At 35.8% G+C, this 20,812-nt stretch overlaps 1 protein-coding gene across 2 annotated transcripts in view; it reads right to left on the bottom strand.

Moving 5' to 3' along the window:
* The window catches only part of ZNF654 (zinc finger protein 654), an 84,499-nt gene that overhangs the window by 32,726 nt on the left and 30,961 nt on the right, over window positions 1-20,812 (bottom strand). For both annotated transcript variants that reach the window (XM_080829468.1, XM_080829469.1), the window contains exon 3: window positions 3,333-3,414. In XM_080829468.1, the coding sequence (XP_080685594.1) occupies window positions 3,333-3,414 (82 nt within the window). The remainder of the gene's footprint in view (window positions 1-3,332; window positions 3,415-20,812) is intronic.

Genomic DNA, 20,812 nt, shown 5'->3' with positions numbered 1-20,812 from the left:
AACTCAGATTTTAGGAGATCAGAAATTCATTGAAGAAAAGAGTATCTTAAGAATAAACCTAAGGGCCAGGTTTTGGTCTTACTGTGAAAACAGAAATACAGGTAGTATGACTTCAGAGCCCACACCAACAGGAGGGATAATTAACTCAAATCCAGCAAAGAATGTTAATCCCTTGTTAACTCAAAATTGTGGTGCGGGGACAAGCACCACAGCCATCACTTCTGAGCGTGATATGCAGACTCTCAGGCTCCCCACTCCAGAACTACTGAATCAATATCTGCATTTTAGCAAGATTCCCAGGTATATTAAAGTATAAGCAACATTATGTTTGTCCTACTTACAGTAGAGGAGAAAGCGCAAGCTCTTAAGCTTGTACACATCTTTATGAAAGATGGATAGTAATGAACCACTTGGGGAAACAGGGTTTGCATTAGAAAATATAAAAACATTCCAAAAAGTGACATTGGGATTATCACTGGACTAGCAGAGATGAGTCAAAAGCCTGGGGAATTTACAGAGCTTAGCAAATGCAAAAGTTTCAGTTAAGTGTACATGATAAACTACATGTTGGCCCTTTGTGCACCGCTAAGGGCACAGGCCAGACAACACCAAGCAGCCACAGCTCAGTTCAGAAAATGGAGGATGAAAGATGGTGCAATCTCTCCTGGGAGGCAGGAGTTAGAGGCTTAAGAAAATTCAGAGTAGAAGAAAGAAGGTGGAAGAAGTCGTAGCAATGAAAGTGGCAGAAGTGGCACAGAGATTTTAAAAATGAAAGAGAACAAAAGGAGGGGTGGGTTTAGCAATTGAGTAGGAGACAGGAAACAGTACAAAAACAAGAACTCTTCTCTGAGGAATTATTCTGAAAATGAATTGAAAACCCTGCTCAAAAAAAAAAAAAATTCCTTCACAGATGTTATGATTTCACACATTTAAAACATAATTCAAATATTGTCTTTCATCTACTTTACAAACACTTCAGCAGTTCCCATTATCAGTGCTCAGTTAACATCTTCATGAGGCATTTCTTGACTATCTCATTTAAAACTGAAATTACCTTCCCCAATACCACCATGCCAGCATTCCCTATCTCCCTTCATTTTCCTGTGAGTCATTTGTCACTTTCAAAATACTCTCAAATATATGAAGATTTGATTTATTGTCCTTCTGTCTTTACACTAGAATTAAATTCCACAATAGGAGGATTTTTTTCCTGGTTTTGCTTACTACTGTTTTTCCCAGGGCTTAGTGCTTAGCATATACTGGTGACCAAGTAAGTATTTGCCTAGTAAAAATTCAAGAATGAAATGCCAAAAACACAAGTGTCAAGGAAAAGTGGAATGGAAAATTACAAAAGTTTTAAATACTGAATATAGACTTTAGAGTGTAAACTTCATAATGGGGCACCTGGTTGGTTCAGCTGGAAAAGCACAGGACTCTTGATCTTGAGGTCATGAGTTCAAGCCCCATACAGAGTATAGAGATTACTAAAAAAAAAAATAAATAAACTTTAAAAAAAAAAAAAGCTCCATGAAAATAGGTATTTTTACTCCTTTTGCTAAATATAAGAATGGATAAAGTATAATGTTTAATATAATATACTTTGTTTTACTGATTCTAAGATACATTTTTTCCCTATTTCTACAACTCTAAAATCAGAATATGTTTTATAGTCAATGCTGTCTTAGAATCCAAATCAGTCTGGTAATGATCACAATGTAGTTGTCATTCTGTATCCATGGACATTCAAAGAGACAGCATGAAAACTGGCAAAAAGGTATACTGGTGACTCAATAAAATCCAAGAGACTAGCACTCTCCAAATTTGTGGGAAGCAAATGGTATGGGAAGGGTATAGAGCAATTAATATAACTTAAAAATACTCTGAAGCAGAAGTCAAAAGCTGGATGGTTAAACAGAACCATAAAACCAGCTTAAGCTTTCAAAAGCCCAGTGCCAATGGCTTTTAGCTCGTTTATCAACTATTTTAGGAAATGCTACCTCATCAACACGTTTGATGCCACTGAAGACAAAATGGTAGAGAAAAACAGAGTGACTGAGTGGAAAAAACAAATCTAGAGTCAGATTCTGAATGTGAAGAAGTTTAGATATATCTTAGCCAATTAAGTCTGCTTCTAATTTTCCTATGTCTATGTATGCACCAGAGTGAGCAATCATAAAAATCTATTTTAATTCAGCCTAAAAGATTTATTTCAATAAATACAAAATAAATATTCTAGGTGAGAGAAAGCACTGCATGACTCTTCTGTTACTATGCTGATCTCCTTCCTAAAGATGGACAATACTCCTAGTTGACCTAAAGCCTTTCTTATTAATGCATCACAGGAATAAATTTAAAATGTCTAAAGACTTCACCCCTAGAGGGAGCTCAAACTACATCTTCCTTTATTCCACCCCAGAGAATGATGATGAGATTACAAGGACATATTAGTTAGCCAGAGTACTAGATACTGCTTCCCAAGTATATGGTAAAAAGATCAAATGATCAGGGTGCCTGAGTGGCTCAGTGGGTTAAAGCCTCTGCCTTCGGCTCAGGTCATGGTCTCAGGGTCCTGGGATGGAGTCCCACATTGGGCTCTCTGCTTGGCAGGGAGACTGCTTCCCCCCTCTCTCTCTTGGCCTGCCTCTCTGGCTACTTGTGATCTCTGTCTGTCCAAAAACAAAAAAAAAAATTAAAAAAAAAAAAAGAAGATCAAATATCAAATGTTCTTGCATCTACAAGATGTTTGTTTTGTTTTTGGTTTTTTTGCATCTACAGGTCTTTGGATCTTTGTTGTGCTCTTCCAGATTTACTTCCTCCTCTCATATAGCATGTGCAAAAAAAAAAAAAAAAAAAAAAAACTGCTTCCTATCTTGGGAAGGCTATTGAGAAAACAAATAAATATATGAGAAAATCAGAATACATCCAAAGGGAAAAGGGACATGGGACAGGCAGCCTGCTTTTAGGGTAGGCAAGAAGAGTCCTTTATTAATAGGGCTGAGTTCTACATGGGGCTTTGAAACCAAAGCCAATAGCAATAAAATGTGTGAGTATATGTGCAAGATGTGCTTAGGAATCTACAAGGGTGGTAGCAGCAAGCTCTGGTCTAGCAAATGTGGAACTGGAATGTTAATTTGAACATCTTTTAGAAATACAGCTAAAAGTTAATTTTAAGAACCACCTTTTTCTGCTAGTAAAATATATAGGATCCTAACCACTGCCATCGTAGTAAATATAAAAACTTAAAAGCAATAAATAATCAATATACCATTTTTAGGGGAAGAATAAGGCATGTGTTAAATGTACACAAAATGCGAAGGACTAAGTTGTTTTACCTGGAATGATCCAAGAATATCCTTTAAGGGCTCTTCATAAAACTCATCTCTTCCAAAGAACAGCAGCAACTCAAAGAAGCTCCTAGAAAGAACAAGTGAATAATAACTTCTGTTGTTTCTTTAGGTGGTTTGTTTTTTTTTTTGCCCCAATTTAAAATATTCTCAAGAGATAAAAACTATGTAATATCAGATACTTAGTTTTAAAATAGCCAGATTTGAATCATGACACTGATCATTTAAGATTCATGTTAGGTTTTCAGTAAACTTTTAAGTGTCCTCAAAGAAAATACAAAGAAATATACTGAAGTTCTAGAACTATAAAATGAACAATTACATTACTCATGCCCACCAGTGTTCACAATGCAAAAAAAAAAAAAAAAAAGCAATGGTATATCAGGTGGCAAAAATGTTGCTACACATGTCAACATGATTTAAAATGGGTCCAGCTTCACCCTGGTACAATGGGCCCCTTAGAAAATTCAAAATCTAATTTTCTTCAGATGGATATAAAGGATGGAAAATTAACATGAAAGTGTAAGAAAATTAGAGAGTCACTATGAAACTCTCAGGCAACATTTATATTTAGTAGTATCACCAATTAGGTATCTAATAAACAACACATGGGTTCTCAAACTCTGGGCTTACCTTGATTATCCCACTCCTAACAGACTGCCCAAAAATCTGTGGTTCCTCCTTTTTAAATATTGTTTTTGGAAAACACTGTTACAAAATACTTTGTGTTTTTAATAATTTATACTTCATATAAGAAGATATATGACTTATTTCCTAACCACGAGCATGAAAAACTATGAAAATTATTTAGTATTACTTAGCAGTCCTAAAGTAGAGCAAGTGACAAATAACTCAGAATCTTTAGATTTTAATTACCTACAAGATCTTCAATTAGGAATACCCAAAGTTGTATTTTTTTTACTCACTTTTTGCCTTTAATCCAAACTAATCTCTAAGAATGAAGTTTTTTAGAATGCAAACATACTATGAGACTATATAGTTTTTAAAAATTATGTAAATGCCCCAAGTATTACACAGTAATTACAAAGATTTCTAAATATAACATAATAACCATGCCCCATATTTTATAAAACTTTACTTAAAATTTTTAAGTGTCAACAGACCAAAAAATAGAAAAGCTGTCAAAGCAAAATGATACACTGAGAATCTGTTAAAAAGCTTCAACAAGTAATAGGATCTACACTGGGCATGGAACCCAATGCAGGGCTTGAACTCATGACTCTGAGAAAAAGACCTGAGCTAAGATCAACAGTCGCTAAGATCAAGAGTTGGACACAACCCAATGAGCCACCCAGACACCCCTGAAGAATTAATTTTTTAAAAAGTTAACCACCTGGTAAAACACTAAGAGAGGACTACCTCACACATAAAAAAAAAAGTGAATTTTTTTTTTTCAAATATGAAAAGATGTTCTACTTTACTCAAGTAAGTGATGAAATACCTTTTCTATCATATTTACAAAAATGAAAATGCTGACATATTTTACAACGGTTCTGATGTAGAGAAATAGGCTCTGATATCTTGTTGGAGGGATGGTAAGAGGTACTACCTCTCTTAAAGGGCAACACAGTAGTAGTCATCAGAAAATTTACAATACGCACGTAATCATTTGACTTAGCAATTCCACTTACAAAAGCAAATCAGCCAAATATACACAAATCAACTCAAAGACATTGAGGGACATGCATCCACAAATGATCTGTAATAGCAAAAGAATAGAAACATGCTAATTGTCTACCACAGGGGACTGGGAAATATACCCAGATAATGAAATATAATGCAAATGTTAATGAGAATATTAGAGAGAATACATCTTAAATCTATATGAATAGATAATGGGAAAATTCTAAGATATACTGTTAAGAAAAAAATACAGAAATATATTAATTACATTATCATTTGTGTGATGGGATGGAGAGGATAGAGGACACAAGAATACCAATGCATATTGTCAAACTATCTAGACGGATATATAATAAACTGGTCAAAGCAGTTGAGTCCACATTAGTAAAACAACTTGGGGGCCAAGAATGTAAAGAATTATTTGTCATTTTTAACCCTTCTGCAATTATTTATTTTACTATCAATGAATATGAAAAAAGCCCCATCAATGTACCTCTGGCATCTTCTCTATCCCTATTAAGCCATTAATTCACATCTACATCATCTTTAAACTTCTAACAGACTCTTCCTATCTCCAGTCTTGCTATTCCACACTTACTTAAAAGTACATGTTTAATACAGCTGCCATTGTTATCATCCTAAAACACAGAATGATTTGACTACTTAACAGACTTTACAAACTGCTGTCTGGATTGTGTCATCGAAAGTGAAGACCTTCAGCTGACACACTTACTTTGTATGGATAAAATATTTAAAAAAATATTTCAATCAGTTGCTAATATTTTAAAACTTTGCTATTTCAGATTAAATCTAGATTTCTCCGGGCTCCTAAAAAAACAGGAACCCCTATACCACAGGGTTTGCATCTCTCTATGATAAAATAAGCTGAGCAATTACTGCCTTTACACAGAACATGAACCTCCTTTCCAACCTGCCAGTCTCCATCCACCTCTCCCACATACTAGCTGCTTATTTTTTTACTATCATTCCCTTCCCATTCCATTTAGGTATTTGAGATTATTAATCTAGAGCAGGAAATACAAATTCCTTGTCATGATATAAGAACTTTTATGTCTGATTCAAAACTATACTTACACACATAGCTTTTATCAGAAATTTTGTGCTCTCCAATCACAGCAAGGTTCTTCCCATTTCCTTAACTCCTATGCTCTCAAGGTCTTTGGATCTGTTGCTTCCTCCAGACCTATTTACACAATTTCACCTAAGAATCTGGTCTAAAATGCCCTTCCTTCTCTCCAAATATATAGCTAATTCTGTACTACCATAGTATTGTACTTTACATATGTATTATAACCTGTTGAAACAGAGGTGTTAAATTTGCACTAAGTAGAAGGGAAAGGGATTGTATCATTATGTTGAGTAGAAGAGTATTGACTGGTAGGGCAATTAGTCGTATTAAAAGAGGGAGAGAGATAATAAAGGCTTTTAGCAGAAATAAAATGTGCTACGAAATATATTTAGATATCAGTATGCAGACGCAATGTGACCTTGTACAGAATCCAAAAAAATAGGCAGAATTGTATGTCTGAATTATGTGAACATGAAAGAGGAGCCAACATTACAAAAGAGAGATTTGTCCAAGCCCCACTATCAGCTACCTCAATAACAAGGCCCAACTCCATGATAATGGTATTAAAATGTTAAAATTACCTGCAAAGTAAGAGTAAATAAAAACAAATCTAGATAGCTCTGCCTTGGGGCTTCAGGGAAGTAAACAAGTATTTATGTGGTAATGAATCACTAGGGGAAAAAAATCTAGATTATACATAGAAGTAGAAACTTCAAGTTTTAAATCTGTTGTATTTCCCATTGACTGGAATAAAGGATCAACTAAATGTTTAGAGATCAAGTTACCTAAACTCATGGAAGAAAACTGTATGGTGGAGGGGGAGTCCAGAATAGAAGAAGGTAGGACCCCAAAATATACGTGGCAGTCTAGAGGAGGGCTGGCAGACGACTGTCCACCCACAGGCTAAATCTGACCCAGTGATAGCCTACTGAATAATGCATGATAAGAATAGTTAGCCATATTTAAATTGTTAAAGAAGAAGAAGAGGAGGAGGAGGAAGAGGAGGAAGAGGAGGAAGGGGAAGGGAAGAAGAAAAGAAAAATCTGGAATAACTTTTTGTGACAACTAAAAATTATATGAAATTCAAATATCCCATCAATAAATAAGGTATTATAAGAAAACAACCATACCCATCCATTTACATATTGGCTGTGGCTGCTTGCACAATACAATGACAGAACTGAGTAGTAGTAATAGAAACCTTATGAGCTAAGCCTGAAATATTTACTGTCTGGCCCTTTACTCGTCCATAATCTACAGCCACAGCGTTTGGGTTTCAGTCTCAGTTCCACCACTTTCTTGATACGTATCCCTGGGCAAGTCACTTAAAGGCTCTGTGCCTCAATTTATTTGTTTATAAAACAGAAATAATAATAATAATTACCTTTTGGAAAGCACTTAGAACAATCCCTGGTAGTGCTACTGATGCTTGCTAATAATATAATACTGTTAATTTTTATTATTAAGACTGCCATCAAAGTTCTTCCTTCAGTAATCTAAGAGGAGGGGCACCTGGGTGGCTCATCAGGTCATGATCCCAGTGTCCTGGGATAGAGCCCTGTATCAGGCTCCCTGCTCAGCAGGAAGCCTGCTTTTCCCTCTCCAGCTCTTTTGAGCTTGTGTTCCCTCTCTCGCTATTTCTCTCTGTCATAAATAAGTAAAATCTTAAAAAAATAATAATAATCTAAGAGCAAACACAAGATCTTCATAGATCTGTTCTTCTCTGGTATGTACTGTCAATTTTGTTGAAACATAAGACATGATCATTTTTCTTCACTTAGATTATGCAGATTTTCAAGATATCTGGCTAAATTCATGGAAGGGTTTCTAAAAATTTATCATTGTATGTCTATATCCGTTTTTAATTTTGAATATGTATAATATAATGTTTAATGTTTGTATAATATATTTAATATAATACTCAATATTACCGGTCTATATACTATTCAGTTTATAATTAACCTTAGTCCAAGTTATGAGTTAACTAAAGTTCATTTACATAAATTGAAATTATTATTCAAAGTAGAATCACTTAAATGAAATGGTTTCTATAAAAACATAAATTATAGTGGGACAAATACATGATAAATAGCATGCCTCTGAATTTAAAAAATTATACCATATATAATCATACTTACTTGACTTGCATCAATCAGTATACTGTTATGAGTTATGCAAGTTTAAATAACTAGAGTACTGGTACAGTCCCTACTTGTGAAACAAACTACATTCTGCCATCAGGATGCTTGGAAGTCAGACTATATTTTCTCATCTATTACAAACAGTAGTAAGAAGATACCAGGTTTCCTGAAAATAAGATATATATAGTAGATTATCTGGGAGTTATAACGAGAATTACTGTTCTTTTTTGGGTCTCTGAAGCATGTACGTAATTTTCATCCTGCAATACACGAATATGGATTTGTGTGTTTATCTACCACAGGAAAATTCCACTTAAGTATGATGCTTAACTATCCAAATGCAAGAAATCCACTTACTAATATAGAATACAATGTAGAAAGACAAAGAAATAGACAACAAAAGCAAGAACTGGAGATACAGGGAACGGAGTGTACATGTCTAATTATACTTGCACACAAAAAAAGAGAGAAAAAGAGAGAAATGGGATAAAGACAAAAACAAGATAAGACTTTTTCAAATTGATGAAAAATACCAACCCTCAGATCTAGAATGCTGAGGAAATCCCATAAGGACTAATAAAAATAAGTCTATACCTAGCTAATCACAGTAAACTATAAACCATCAAATACGAAAAAAAAAAAATGTATAAACCACCACAGAAAAATTGAAACTGTTTTGAGGTAGATAGGAAATTAAATTAGCAAGAAGGATCAAGATGAAAATTAGTAAATATATAGGCTACAAATTTTGACACCATGAAGAAATAATCTCATCTGGGCTTTAAAATACAGCAAAAATATATGACATACACAGCACTTAAGTTGGAAGGAGAAATTTTAGCATTACTGTTCAGTGTCCTTGGACTGGAGGAAGGTAAAGAACACATCAAGTATATACTTCAATAAGTTAAGCACTGAATTCTCCTTAAGTAATTTAAAAATTTACATACAATAAAAGTACTTGCAAGTTTTTGTGGAGGTAGGTGAGTTTAACTATCTAGAAAGCTGAGTATCTAGAAAAACCATGAAACAGCAAGAGCAATGAAAAGGAGCTAGCCAATATGAAAACATTTTGTAAAGCCTCCATAACTGAACCACCACTGTATTGACAAGTGAGCAAATAGCCTAATGAAATGAAAAACCCAAAAATAGACAAACTGCATGTGAAAAGCACATACAGGGCAAAAGCAGCATCTCAAATCAGTAGGGAAAAAGTTGATTTCTTTGAATTGGATAGTCAAATGTTATAAGACAAAACTGATTCTCTCTTGCTTCCAAATTAAGAAAAAATTCAAAGTAGATCAAAACTTAAATATAAAAAATTAAACATTACAAATATCAGGAAAAAATCCCATATAGACTGATTATAGACAAATCATTTTCCTTTAAATTATTCTTAACTATGATTCAAGATGCAAGAGCAATAGAGAATACTGACAAATTTTAATTACATTTTTGAATGTCTAACAATACAAACAACATAAGCAAAATCAAAAGATAAATGAAAAAAATTATGGTTTGTAAGGATATGCAAACAGATGTTCAACTTCACTCACAGTAAGAAAAATCCATATTAAGGGGCACGTGGGTGGCTCAGTCAGTTAAGCATCCAACTCTTGGTTTCCACTCGGTTCATGATCTCAGGGTTGTGAGATTGAGCCCCATGACAGGCTCTGCTCAGTGTGGAGTCTGCTTGTCCCTCTCCCTCTGTCCCTCCCTCTGCTCTTGCTCTCTTGCTCTCTCAAATAAATGAAAAATCTTGGAAGGAAGGAAGGAAGGGAGGAAGGAAGGAAGGAAAAAGAAAAATACATGTTAAAAATACAAATTAAAACTACACTGAAGGATGCCTGGGTGATGCAGCTGGTTGAGTGTCCAACTCTTGATTTTGGCTCAGGTCCTGATCTCAGGGTCATAAGATCGAGCCCTGCATTGGGCTCTGCACTCAGCATGGAGTTTGCTAAGGAGTCTCTTTCTTCCTCTCTGCCCCTCCTGCTGTGCTCTCTCTTTCTAAAATAAATAAATCTTTTTAAAAAATGTACTAAAATGCCATTTATCCTTTGTTAGATTAGCGAAAATTTCACACAATATTGATAACATAGTATCGGTGAGGTTGAATGTAAACAAGGACTAATTTTGTGGGTGCAAATGCAAAATGGTATGAGCTGTTATAGAAAGAACTTTGGACTACTTAACAAATTTACCTCACCTATTTATTCTTTGACACAGATTCTAGGAATCCACCCCAAAAATCTACCAGCAAAAACAAACAAACAAAAATGCATGCAAAAGGATATTAATCATAGCACTATTTATAACAGGAAAATAATGGAAACAATCCAAATATATATCAGAAAATATGATTGGATAAATTGGTACATCTAACCAATAGAATACTAGGAGGTATAAACAGGGACTTGAATTCAATCTTTTTTTTTTTTTTAAAGGTTTTTATTTATTTGACACAGAGATAGGGAGTACAAGTAGGCAAAGCAGCAGGCAAAGGGAGAGGGAGAAGTAGGCTCCCTGCTGAACAGGGAGCCCGATATGGGGCTCAATCCCAGGACCCTGTGATCATGACCTGAGCAGAAAGCAGCAGCTTAACCAACTGAATCACCCAGGCGCCCCTTGAACTAAATCTTTATCTCCAAAGAGTAATCTCTGTAAGTTAAAAAAAAAAAGGAGGTAAAGTGTGTAAAGAGTAAATAAAGTATACATTAAAAGGACATGGGGTATGGTTATGTATCTGTTGGTGAATCTTATTTTTCTATCCAACCAACCAACTTCTGTCTTTTTAATAGATTTAGACCATTTACATGTAATATGATTTTTGATGTGCTTGGATTAAAACCTCTTCTCTTCATAATCGTTTTCTATTTGTTCTGTCTGGTTCACTACTGCAGTAACCTCTTCTTCCACCTATTTTTGGATTGAGTGAATTTATAATTCCATTTTATCTCCACTTAGGCTTAATATATCCATGCTATATTCAATGTTTTTCATGATTCCCTTGAATTTACAATATGTATCTTTAACAAATCCCGGCATGCCTTCAAATATTATGCTGCTTTAGGTAGGATATAATAACCTTTGTGCTACTCTTGTCATTCATTTTCATTATAAATATGCTATAAACCAACAGTGCTTCACTACAGTTCTTGTTTTAAGTCTTGGCATTTAGAAACTGGCTGCCAGTTTCTTTAAGTTTGACTGAGACACAGCTACATGCATTCTTTTATGTATTGTCTATGGCTGCCTTGGTGCTGTAAGAGCAGAGTTGAGTAGTTACCACACCCTACAGTCTGCAGATCTTTAAAAAAAAAAAACCAGCCCTGGGGCGCCTGGGTGGCTCAGTGGGTTGGGGCCTCTGCCTTCCGCTCGGGTCATGGTCTTGGGGTCCTGGGATGGAGCCCTGCATCGGGCTCTCTGCTCAGCAGAGAGCCTGCTTCCCTCTCTCTCTGCCTGCCTCTCTGCCTACTTGTGATCTCCATGTCAGGTAAATAAATAGAATCTTAAAAACAAAAAAAAACAAAAATAAAAACAGCCCTTTAAAGCAGTATTTGCCAACCTCTGCTTTAGATGGTTACATTTTAGTCATTAAAAGTAAGAAAATTCAATTTTATATTTATCTTCAGTTTTTATCATTACCAGCTCTCTTCATTTTGGGGGGTAGATTTTTCTGTCTGGCATCATATCAGTACTATTATCTTTTAATAGTTCAGGTCTTCTGAGAATGAGTAATTTCAGCTTCTGCTTCCCTGAAAACATCTTTAATTTTCCTTCTTGATTGGAGAGTCATTTTTTCTTTCAGTACTTAAAAGATGTCACTTTATTGTGTTCTAACTAGCATAGTTTCTGAGATGTCTGCTATATTTCTTCAGTCTTCTAAATCAGGTAATGCCTTACCCTGGTGGCCTTCAAAATTTCCTGATTTTCAGAGTTTGAATTTGATGTATCTAGGCAATCTAGTTGGTAGGCCAAGGTGTATATGTTTAAAATTATCCTGGGGCGCCTGGGTGGCTCCGTGGGTTAAAGCCTCTGGGATCGAGCCCCGCATCAGGCTCTCTGCTCAGCAGGGAGCCTGCTTCCCTTCCTCTCTCTCTGCTGCCTCTCTGCCTACTTGTGATCTCTGTCTGTCAAATAAATAAATAAAAATAAAAATAAATGTTTAAAATTATCCTGCTTCTGAATTTCTCGAATCTGTACTTGGATGTCTTCAGCCTCACTTTTCTTCTCCTTCTAGGATTCTAGTAGACATATATTATACAGTTTCGTATTTCCCCAAAGCTCTTAAATGCTGTTTTCTTCTTCTCTTTTTCTCTTTTGCTTTTAGTCCGGGTAGTTTCTATTGACTTATTCAAGTTCGTTCATTCTTTCCTCAACTGTGTCAGCTTTACTGATATGCCCATCAAAGGCATTCATCATCTATTACTGTGTTTTTCATATCCTCCATGTCCATTTGAATCTTTCTTAAAGTGTTCCATCTCTCTGCTAAAATCCCCAGTATGTTTAACCATGTTATCAACCTTTTCCACTAAACCATGTATATCTGAATTTAGTTCTTCTAATTGATTTTCTCTTGATGGTGCATTTTCTTCTTGCTCTTTATGTGTCTATAATTTTTAGCTGAAAGCTGGACTTCATGGTATACAACAGCATAGACTGATATTAATAGTATTTATACCTGGGGATAGAAGTGCCTTTTCTTCCATTAGGCCTTTATTATGGAAATTTAAGTAAATCCTGTCATGAATTAAGTGGATTTGTGTTCTGTTGTTGCTATCATGACCTTCAGTGTACCACCAAATTCCTCTACTGTCTTTTTTTTTTAAGGTTTTATTTACTTATTTGACAGAGAGCACAAGGAGGGGTGAGCAGCAGAGGGGAGAAACTGGCTCCTCACTGAGCAGGGAGCATGACACGGGGTTCAACAACAGGACCGTGGGATCACGACGTGAGTGGAAGCCAGACACTTAAACAACTGAGCCACCAAGGTGCCCGTCCTCTACTGTTACATTTTGTTTAGGGTGGAGGCTGGACTGCCTGATATTTTAGGTTTGAGAGGCCACTAAGATCTTCATCACATTTTTAACGCCACTGTTTAAAAATGCCAAGACTGGGGGCGCCTGGGTGGCTCAGTGGGTTAAAGCCTCTGCCTTCTGCTTGGGTCATGATCCCAGAGTCCTGGGATCGAGCCCCAAGTCGGGCTCTCTGCTCCACGGAGAGCCTGCTTCCTCCTCTCTCTCCCTGCCTGCCTCTCTGCCTACTTGTGATCTCTGTCAAAAAAATAAATAAAAATCTTTATTTAAAAAAAAAAAAAAAAAGCCAAGACTGGGAGCCTGGGAGGTACAGCTGATTGAGCATCTGACTCCTGATTTTTGCTCATGTCCTGATCTCAGGGTCATGAAATCAAGCCCCAAGTCAGGCTCCACGGCCAGCAGGGAGTCCACTTTAGATTCTCTTTCTCCCTCTCCCTCAACCCCTCCCTCCTGCTCTCTCTCTCAAATAAACAAATCTTTAAAAATACAAAGACCAGGGGCGCCTGGGTGCTCGGTGGGTTAAAGCCTCTGCCTTCGGCTCAGGTCATGATCTCAGGGTCCTGGGATGCAGTCCAGCATCGGGCTCTCTGCTCAGCGGGGAGCCTGACCACCCCTCCCCTGCCCCCGCCACCGCCACGTGCCTCTCTGCCTACTTGTAATCTCTGTCTGTCAAATAAATAAATAAAATCTTAAAAAAAAAAAAAACACACAAAGACTAGGGACACCTGGGTGGCTCAGCAGGTTAAGCCTCTGCCTTCGGCTCAGGTCATGATCTCAGGGTCCTGGGATGCAGTCCAGCATCGGGCTCTCTGCTCAGCGGGGAGCCTGACCACCCCTCCCCTGCCCCCGCCACCGCCACGTGCCTCTCTGCCTACTTGTAATCTCTGTCTGTCAAATAAATAAATAAAATCTTAAAAAAAAAAAAAACACACAAAGACTAGGGACACCTGGGTGGCTCAGCAGGTTAAGCCTCTGCCTTCGGCTCAGGTCACTGATCTCAGGGTCCTGGGATCCAGCCCTGCATTGGGCTCTCTGCTCAGCAGGCAGCCTGCTTCCCCCTCTCTCTCTGTCTGCCTCTCTGCCTACTTGTGAACTCTCTGTCAAATAAATAAATAAAATCTTTAAAAAAAAATACAAAGACTATTCTTAGCTTAGAAACCATATTAAAAAGGGAAGGGAGGGTATAGGCATCATTTGACCCATGGGTCGTATTTTGCCAACTCCTAAGGTAAAAAGATAACCATGTTAAGATATAAAAGACCCAAATAAAACTTTTATAGATCAAAAAGTACTATACCTGAGATGAAAAATAGATTACATGAGATTAAAGTCAAATCAGATACTGCAGAAGATAACATTGGTGAAAACAAAACAGTGCATTATTAAAAAAAACACACACACACACACCAAAAGAAAAGGAAGGGACTGATAAAAATGAGTAGAATCGGGACGCCTGGGTGGCTCAGTTGGTTGAGCGGCTGCCTTCGGCTCGGGTCATGATCCCGGCATCCTGGGATCGAGTCTCGCGTTGGGCTCCTTGCTCTGTGGGGAGCCTGCTTCTCCCTCTGCCACTCTGTCTGCCTGTGCTCACTCTCTCTCTCTGACAAGTAAATAAATAAAATCTTAAAAAAAAAAAAAATGAGCAGAATCGTCAGTAAACTCTGACTCAATTGTGGATTCTCTTCAAGTGTCATCCCTTAAGAAAATATAATGATGTGGGGTGCCTTGGTGGCATAGTCATTAAGTGTCTGCCTTCGGCTCAGGTCATGATCCCAGGGTTCTGGGATAGAGCCCCGCATCAGGCTCCCTGCTTCTCTCTCACATTCCCCCCTGCTTGTGTTCCCTCTTTCACTGTGTGTCTCTGTCTGTCAAATAAATAAATAAAATCTTTTTAAAAAGGAAAAAAAGAAAAGAAAACATAATGATGCTTTCTAAAATAATTTTTGAGGGTGCTTGGCTGGCTCAGTTGGTAGAACATGCAATTCTTGATCTCAGGATTGTGGTTTGAGCCCCACATTGGGTATAAAGATTACTCAAAAATAAAAATCTTTTTATTTTTATAAAGAAATTTCCCAAATTTGGTTAAAATCATAAATCCAAAGAACCAAGAAGCTTAAGGTCAATAAACATGAAGGAAACTACACAAGGCAAATTACAATCAAATTTCTTAAAACCAGGAATAAATTTCAAAAGGTACCAATAAGAAAATGAAGACAGGCCATAGAGTGGAAGTATTTACTATCACTTATCTGATACTGAATGTATAAACAGAATACAAAAAAAAAAAAAATCCTACAACTCAATAAGGCAAAAAACCCAACTGAAAAATGGGCAGAAGATTTGAATAGACACATTACGAAAGAAGATAAGCAATAGCAAGTAAGTACACAAAAAGATGGTTGCCATCAACAGCACTGAGGAAATACGAATTAAAGCCAAACTGAGATACCACCACACAACTATTAGAATGGCTATAATAAAAAAGACTAATAATATAAAAAGTGTTAGTGATGTGGAGAAAACTGAAACTGCCCCCAGACAGCTGGTTAGAACTTCAAATGGTATAATCACTTTGGATACAGTTTGGCAGTTCTATGTTGAACATAACTTGTAACATCCATTCCTAGGTAGCTACTCAAGAGAAATAAAAACATCTGTCCACACAAGACTTAATAATACACAAATGTTCAAAGCCAAAAATTAGAAACAATCCAAATATCCATCAACTGCTGAAGGCATAAACAAAATGTACTATATCCATACAGTGGAGTAGTATTCAGCACAAAAAGGAATGAGCTCCTGATAAGTATCAGAACATGGATGAACCTCAAAAACATTATTCTAAGTGAAAGAAATCATATCTAAAAGCCTATATATTGTGTCATATTGTTTGTATGAAATGTCCAGAAATAACAACTCTATTGAGATAGAAAATAGATCAGGGGTTGCCTTGGGCTGAGGAGGGGACTGGGGATTGGCTATAAATGAGCAAGAGGGAACTTTCTGGTGTAATGAAAATGTAAAACTGGATTGTGATGATAACTGCACAACTCTATACATTTACTAAAAATTATCAAATTATACACCTACAAAGCATGAATAATTTATTTTTATCTCAATGAAGCTGTAAATTAAAAAAAAAAAAAGATCAGATACCTAGAAATGGGTAAGGAGTGGGGATGTACAGAGAAAACAAGACTGATGATATGCTGATAAATTTGAAACTGGTGATGGGCAGGACAGTTCACTATAATATTCCTTCTACTTGTTAAGAGGTTTGACAATTGTCATAATTAAAAAAATTTTTAAACCACATATTGACAAAGGTATAGGGAAAAAGGTACTCTTAAACTGCTGGCAGCAAAAGAAACAGCTGATGAAACCAAAAGACAACCTACAGAACAGGAGAAAATATTTGCAAATGTCTTATCAGATAAAGGGCTAGTATCTAAAATCTATAAAGAACTTATCAAACTCCACACCCTTTCTCTAACTTCTTTCAGTTAGCAAAATGCCTTCAAGGTCCATCCATGTTGTCACAAATAACGTGATACCTTCTTTTTTTGTGGTATATATATGAGATACATACATTTTATGTACGAGATATATATATATCACATATTCTTTACCCATTTATCCATCTATGGGTGCTGAGGTTCTTTCCATGTCTCAGCTATTGTAAGTAATACTATAATGAACTTGGGTAACAATATCTTTGCAAGATACTGGTTTTACTTTCTTTGGATAAATACCCAGAAGAACTGCTAGATCATATAGTAGTTCTACTCTCAGTTCTCTGAGGTAAAACACACCTTTCTTCATAGTGTCTGCAACAATTTACATTCCCACCAACAAGGCACAAGAGTTCCATTTTCTCACATCCCTACCAACATTTATTATTTCTTGTATTTTTGATACTAGATATTCTAACAAGTGTGAAGTGGTGACTCATTGTGATTTGATTTGCATTTCCCTGATGATTAGTGATGAGCATCTTTTCATATACCTGCTAGCCAAATGTATTATCTTCTTTGGGAAAATGTCTATTCAGATTCTCTGCCCATTTTTTAATTAGACTTTTTTTTTTTTTAACTACTGAGTTATATGAATTCTTTGTATCTTTGGGGTATTAACCACCTCATCAGATACATGATTTGCAAATATTTCCTCCCATCTAATAGGCTGCTTTTCATTTTGTTGGTGGTTTCCTTTGTTGTGTGTAAGCTTTTTAGTTTGATGTAAGCCCCCTTGTTTATTGTGCTTTTGATGCCTTTGCTTTTGGTGTCAAATCCAAAATTATCACTGCCAAGCCTAATGTCAAGGACCTTAGCACCTACATTTTCTATTGGGAGTTTTATGCTTTAAGTCTTAAGGTCAAGTCTTCAACCCATTTTGAGTTGATTTTTGTGCATGGTGTTAAGACAGGGGTCTAGTTCCATTCCTTTGCATGTGGCTATCCAGTTTTCGCAGCACCATTTATTAAAGAGCCTGTCCATTCCCCAATATATAATCTTGGCTCCTTTGATGTAAATTAACTGACCACATATGCATGAATTTATTTTGGGGCTCTCTATTCTGTTATCTTAATCTGTGTATTTGGTTTTATGCCAATACCATACTGTTACTGTTGTTTTTTTTTTTTAAATACCATACTATTTTGATTACTACAGCTTTGTAATATAGTTTGAATTCAGGTCACATGACGCCTCCAGCTTTTTTCTTCCTTCTCAAGATTACCTTGGCTATTTGAGATCTTCTGTGGTTAGATTCAAATCTTAGGAATTATCTGTTCTATTTCTGTGAAAAATGCCATTGGATTTTTGATAGAGATTGCACTAAATCTGTAGATTGCTTTGGGTGGTAACGGACATTTTAACATTAAATCTTCCAATCCATGAGCATGGAATATCTTTCCATCTATTTGTGTCTTCTTCAATTTCTTTCATTAGTGCCATGTAGTTTTCAGTGTACAGATTTTTCATTTCCTTGGTGAAACAAACTTCTAGATATTTTATTCTTTTTGATACAGCCGTAATTAGGACTGTTTTCTTAATTTCTCTGGCAGTGAATTATTAGCACACAGAAATGTAACATTTTTATATACTGATTTTGGGTCTTGCAAGTTTATTGACTTTTTTTTTTTTTTCTATTTCTAACAGGTTTCTTTATAGTTTCCTATGCAAAATATCATATCATCTGCCAATAGAGACAGTTTTACTTCTTTTCTGATTTGGAAGACTTTTTTTTTTTTTTTTTTTTTTTTGCATGATTGCTCTGGCAAGGACTTCCATTACTATATGAATAAAAGTAGCAAGAATGGGCATCCTTAGAGGGAAAACTTTCAGCTTTTCACCACGGAGTGTAAGTTAGCTGTGGGCCTGTGATAAATGTGGCGTTTATGATGTTGATGAATGTTCCCTCTATACCCACTTTATTAAGAGTTTTTATCATAAATGGATATTCAACTTTCTTAAATGATTTCCTCATCTACTGAGAGAATCATAATGATTTTTATCCTTTATTTTGTTAGTGCAGTGTATCACATTCATTTGTGAATGCCTGAACCATTTTTGCATCCCCTGAAAAACCCCACTTAATCACAGTGCATGATCCTTTTAACGGGCTGTTGTATTCAGTTTACTGATATTTTGTTGACTATTTTTCTAACTATGCTCCTCAGGGATACTGACCTGTAATATTTCTTTTATTGTGGTGTCCCTGTCTGGTTTTGGTATCCAAGTAATGCTGGCCTTGTAAAATGAGTTTGGAAGTATTCCCACCTCTTCAATTTCTTGAAAGAGATTGAAAAGGATTGATATTAATTCTTTGAATATTGGCTGGAATTAACAGGTGAAGTCATCTGGTCCTGGTCTTTTGTTTGTTGGGAGGTTTCTGACTACTGAGTCAATCTCCTTTCTAGTAATTAGTCTGTTCAAGTTTCTATTTCTTCATGATGCAGTCTTGGTAGATTGTGTGCTTCTAGGAATTTATGTTTCTTTTAGGTTGTCAAATCTGATGGTGTATAACTGTACATAGTAGTCTCTTTTGTATTTCTGTGGTATCAGTTGTACTATCTTCTATTTCTGATTTTGAGTCTTCTTTTTCTGTTGATGAATCTAGATAAAGGTTTCTCAATTTTGCTTCTCTTTCCAAAGAACCAGCTCTTAGTTTTATCGATCTTTCCTTTTGGTTAGTCGTTCATTTCCATTCTGATCTTTATTTATTTCCTTCTATTAACTTTGGGCTTCATTTGTTCTTTTTTTCCTAGTTCCTTGGAATGTAAAGTTAGGTTATTTATTTGAGCTCTTTCCTGATTCTTAAGTAGGCATTCATCCTCATGAACTTTCCTTTTAGCACTGCTTTTGCTGCATTCTGTAAGTTTTGGTATGTTGTGTATATATCTATTTTCATTTGTCTCAGGGTTTTTTTTGGTTTCTCTTTGACTTCTTTTTTGACCCATTTGTTCAATAGAATGCTGTTTAATCTTCACATATTGGTAGTTTTTCTAGTTTTCTTGTTGTAATTGATTTATTTTTATGCCTCTACGGTCAGAAAAGATGCTTAATATTATTTCAATCTTAAACGTATTAAGACCTCTTTGTGGCCTAATAAATGATCTATCCTGTGCACATGAGAAGAATGTATATTCTGTTTCTTTTGGATAGAATTTTCTGTATATGTCTGTTTAGTTCATCAAGTCTAATGTGTTAAGGCCAATGTTTCCTTATTTTTTATCTGCATGATCTTAACTACTGATGAAAGTAGGATATTAAAGTTTCCTACTATTATTATATTGCTGTCTATTTCTCCGTTTAGATCTCTTAATATTTGCTTTTATGTAATTTAGGTGTATCTAAAGGAATGTTCTTAAGATTTCTGTGTAAGGAGCAATGGGCAAAACTTTGTCATTTTTTCAACAATTTCAGAAGCATTTCTTTTTTCTTCTTCTTCTTCTTGTTTTATTCCACTATTATGATCCAGTTCTACAGACCAAAGCTATCAGGAGGAAGGGAGGAAAAGTTGGAAGGTTCAAATCTATAGTTTTTCAGGAATCCAGCTTAGCCCAAAATAAAGACATTCAAATTCAGAAAAACTCAAACATGTATTTACACCATTCATAATGACTATATACATCTTCTTCTAAAGAATAAATAATCTTTCCTAATAGCAGTGAAATAGTAACAGCTTTTAGTCTACTGCTTTTTCTCTTTAGTTTTTGTGTATCTCAACTGACCAAGAATTATCAAGCCTTCCTTCAATTATATTCAAAAAGCCGTAAATACCCTGGTATAAAACTATACATATATATACCTCTAGGTTCTGATATATACCAACACAGATGGGAATAGGGTATGTCATCACCTGATCATTTTTCATCTGTCAACATAAATATACCAGTTAATAATCCCTCTCTATCTCTGCCAAGTCTTAACTGCTTCATCCCAAAATTAACAAATGGAGCAATACAGGCCAAAATTATAAGGAAAAAAGATTCTAGGCATTACTAGCACCAAATGAAATGCTGAGTTTCTAAACATAGCCAGTATAAACAAATGC

Source organism: Martes martes, assembly GCF_963455335.1.
Source record: "Martes martes genome assembly, chromosome: 1".
Classification (NCBI taxonomy): Eukaryota; Metazoa; Chordata; class Mammalia; order Carnivora; family Mustelidae; genus Martes; species Martes martes.
The sequence above is the reverse complement of the archived record's forward strand: the minus strand, read 5'-3'. Positions and strand labels throughout refer to the sequence as shown.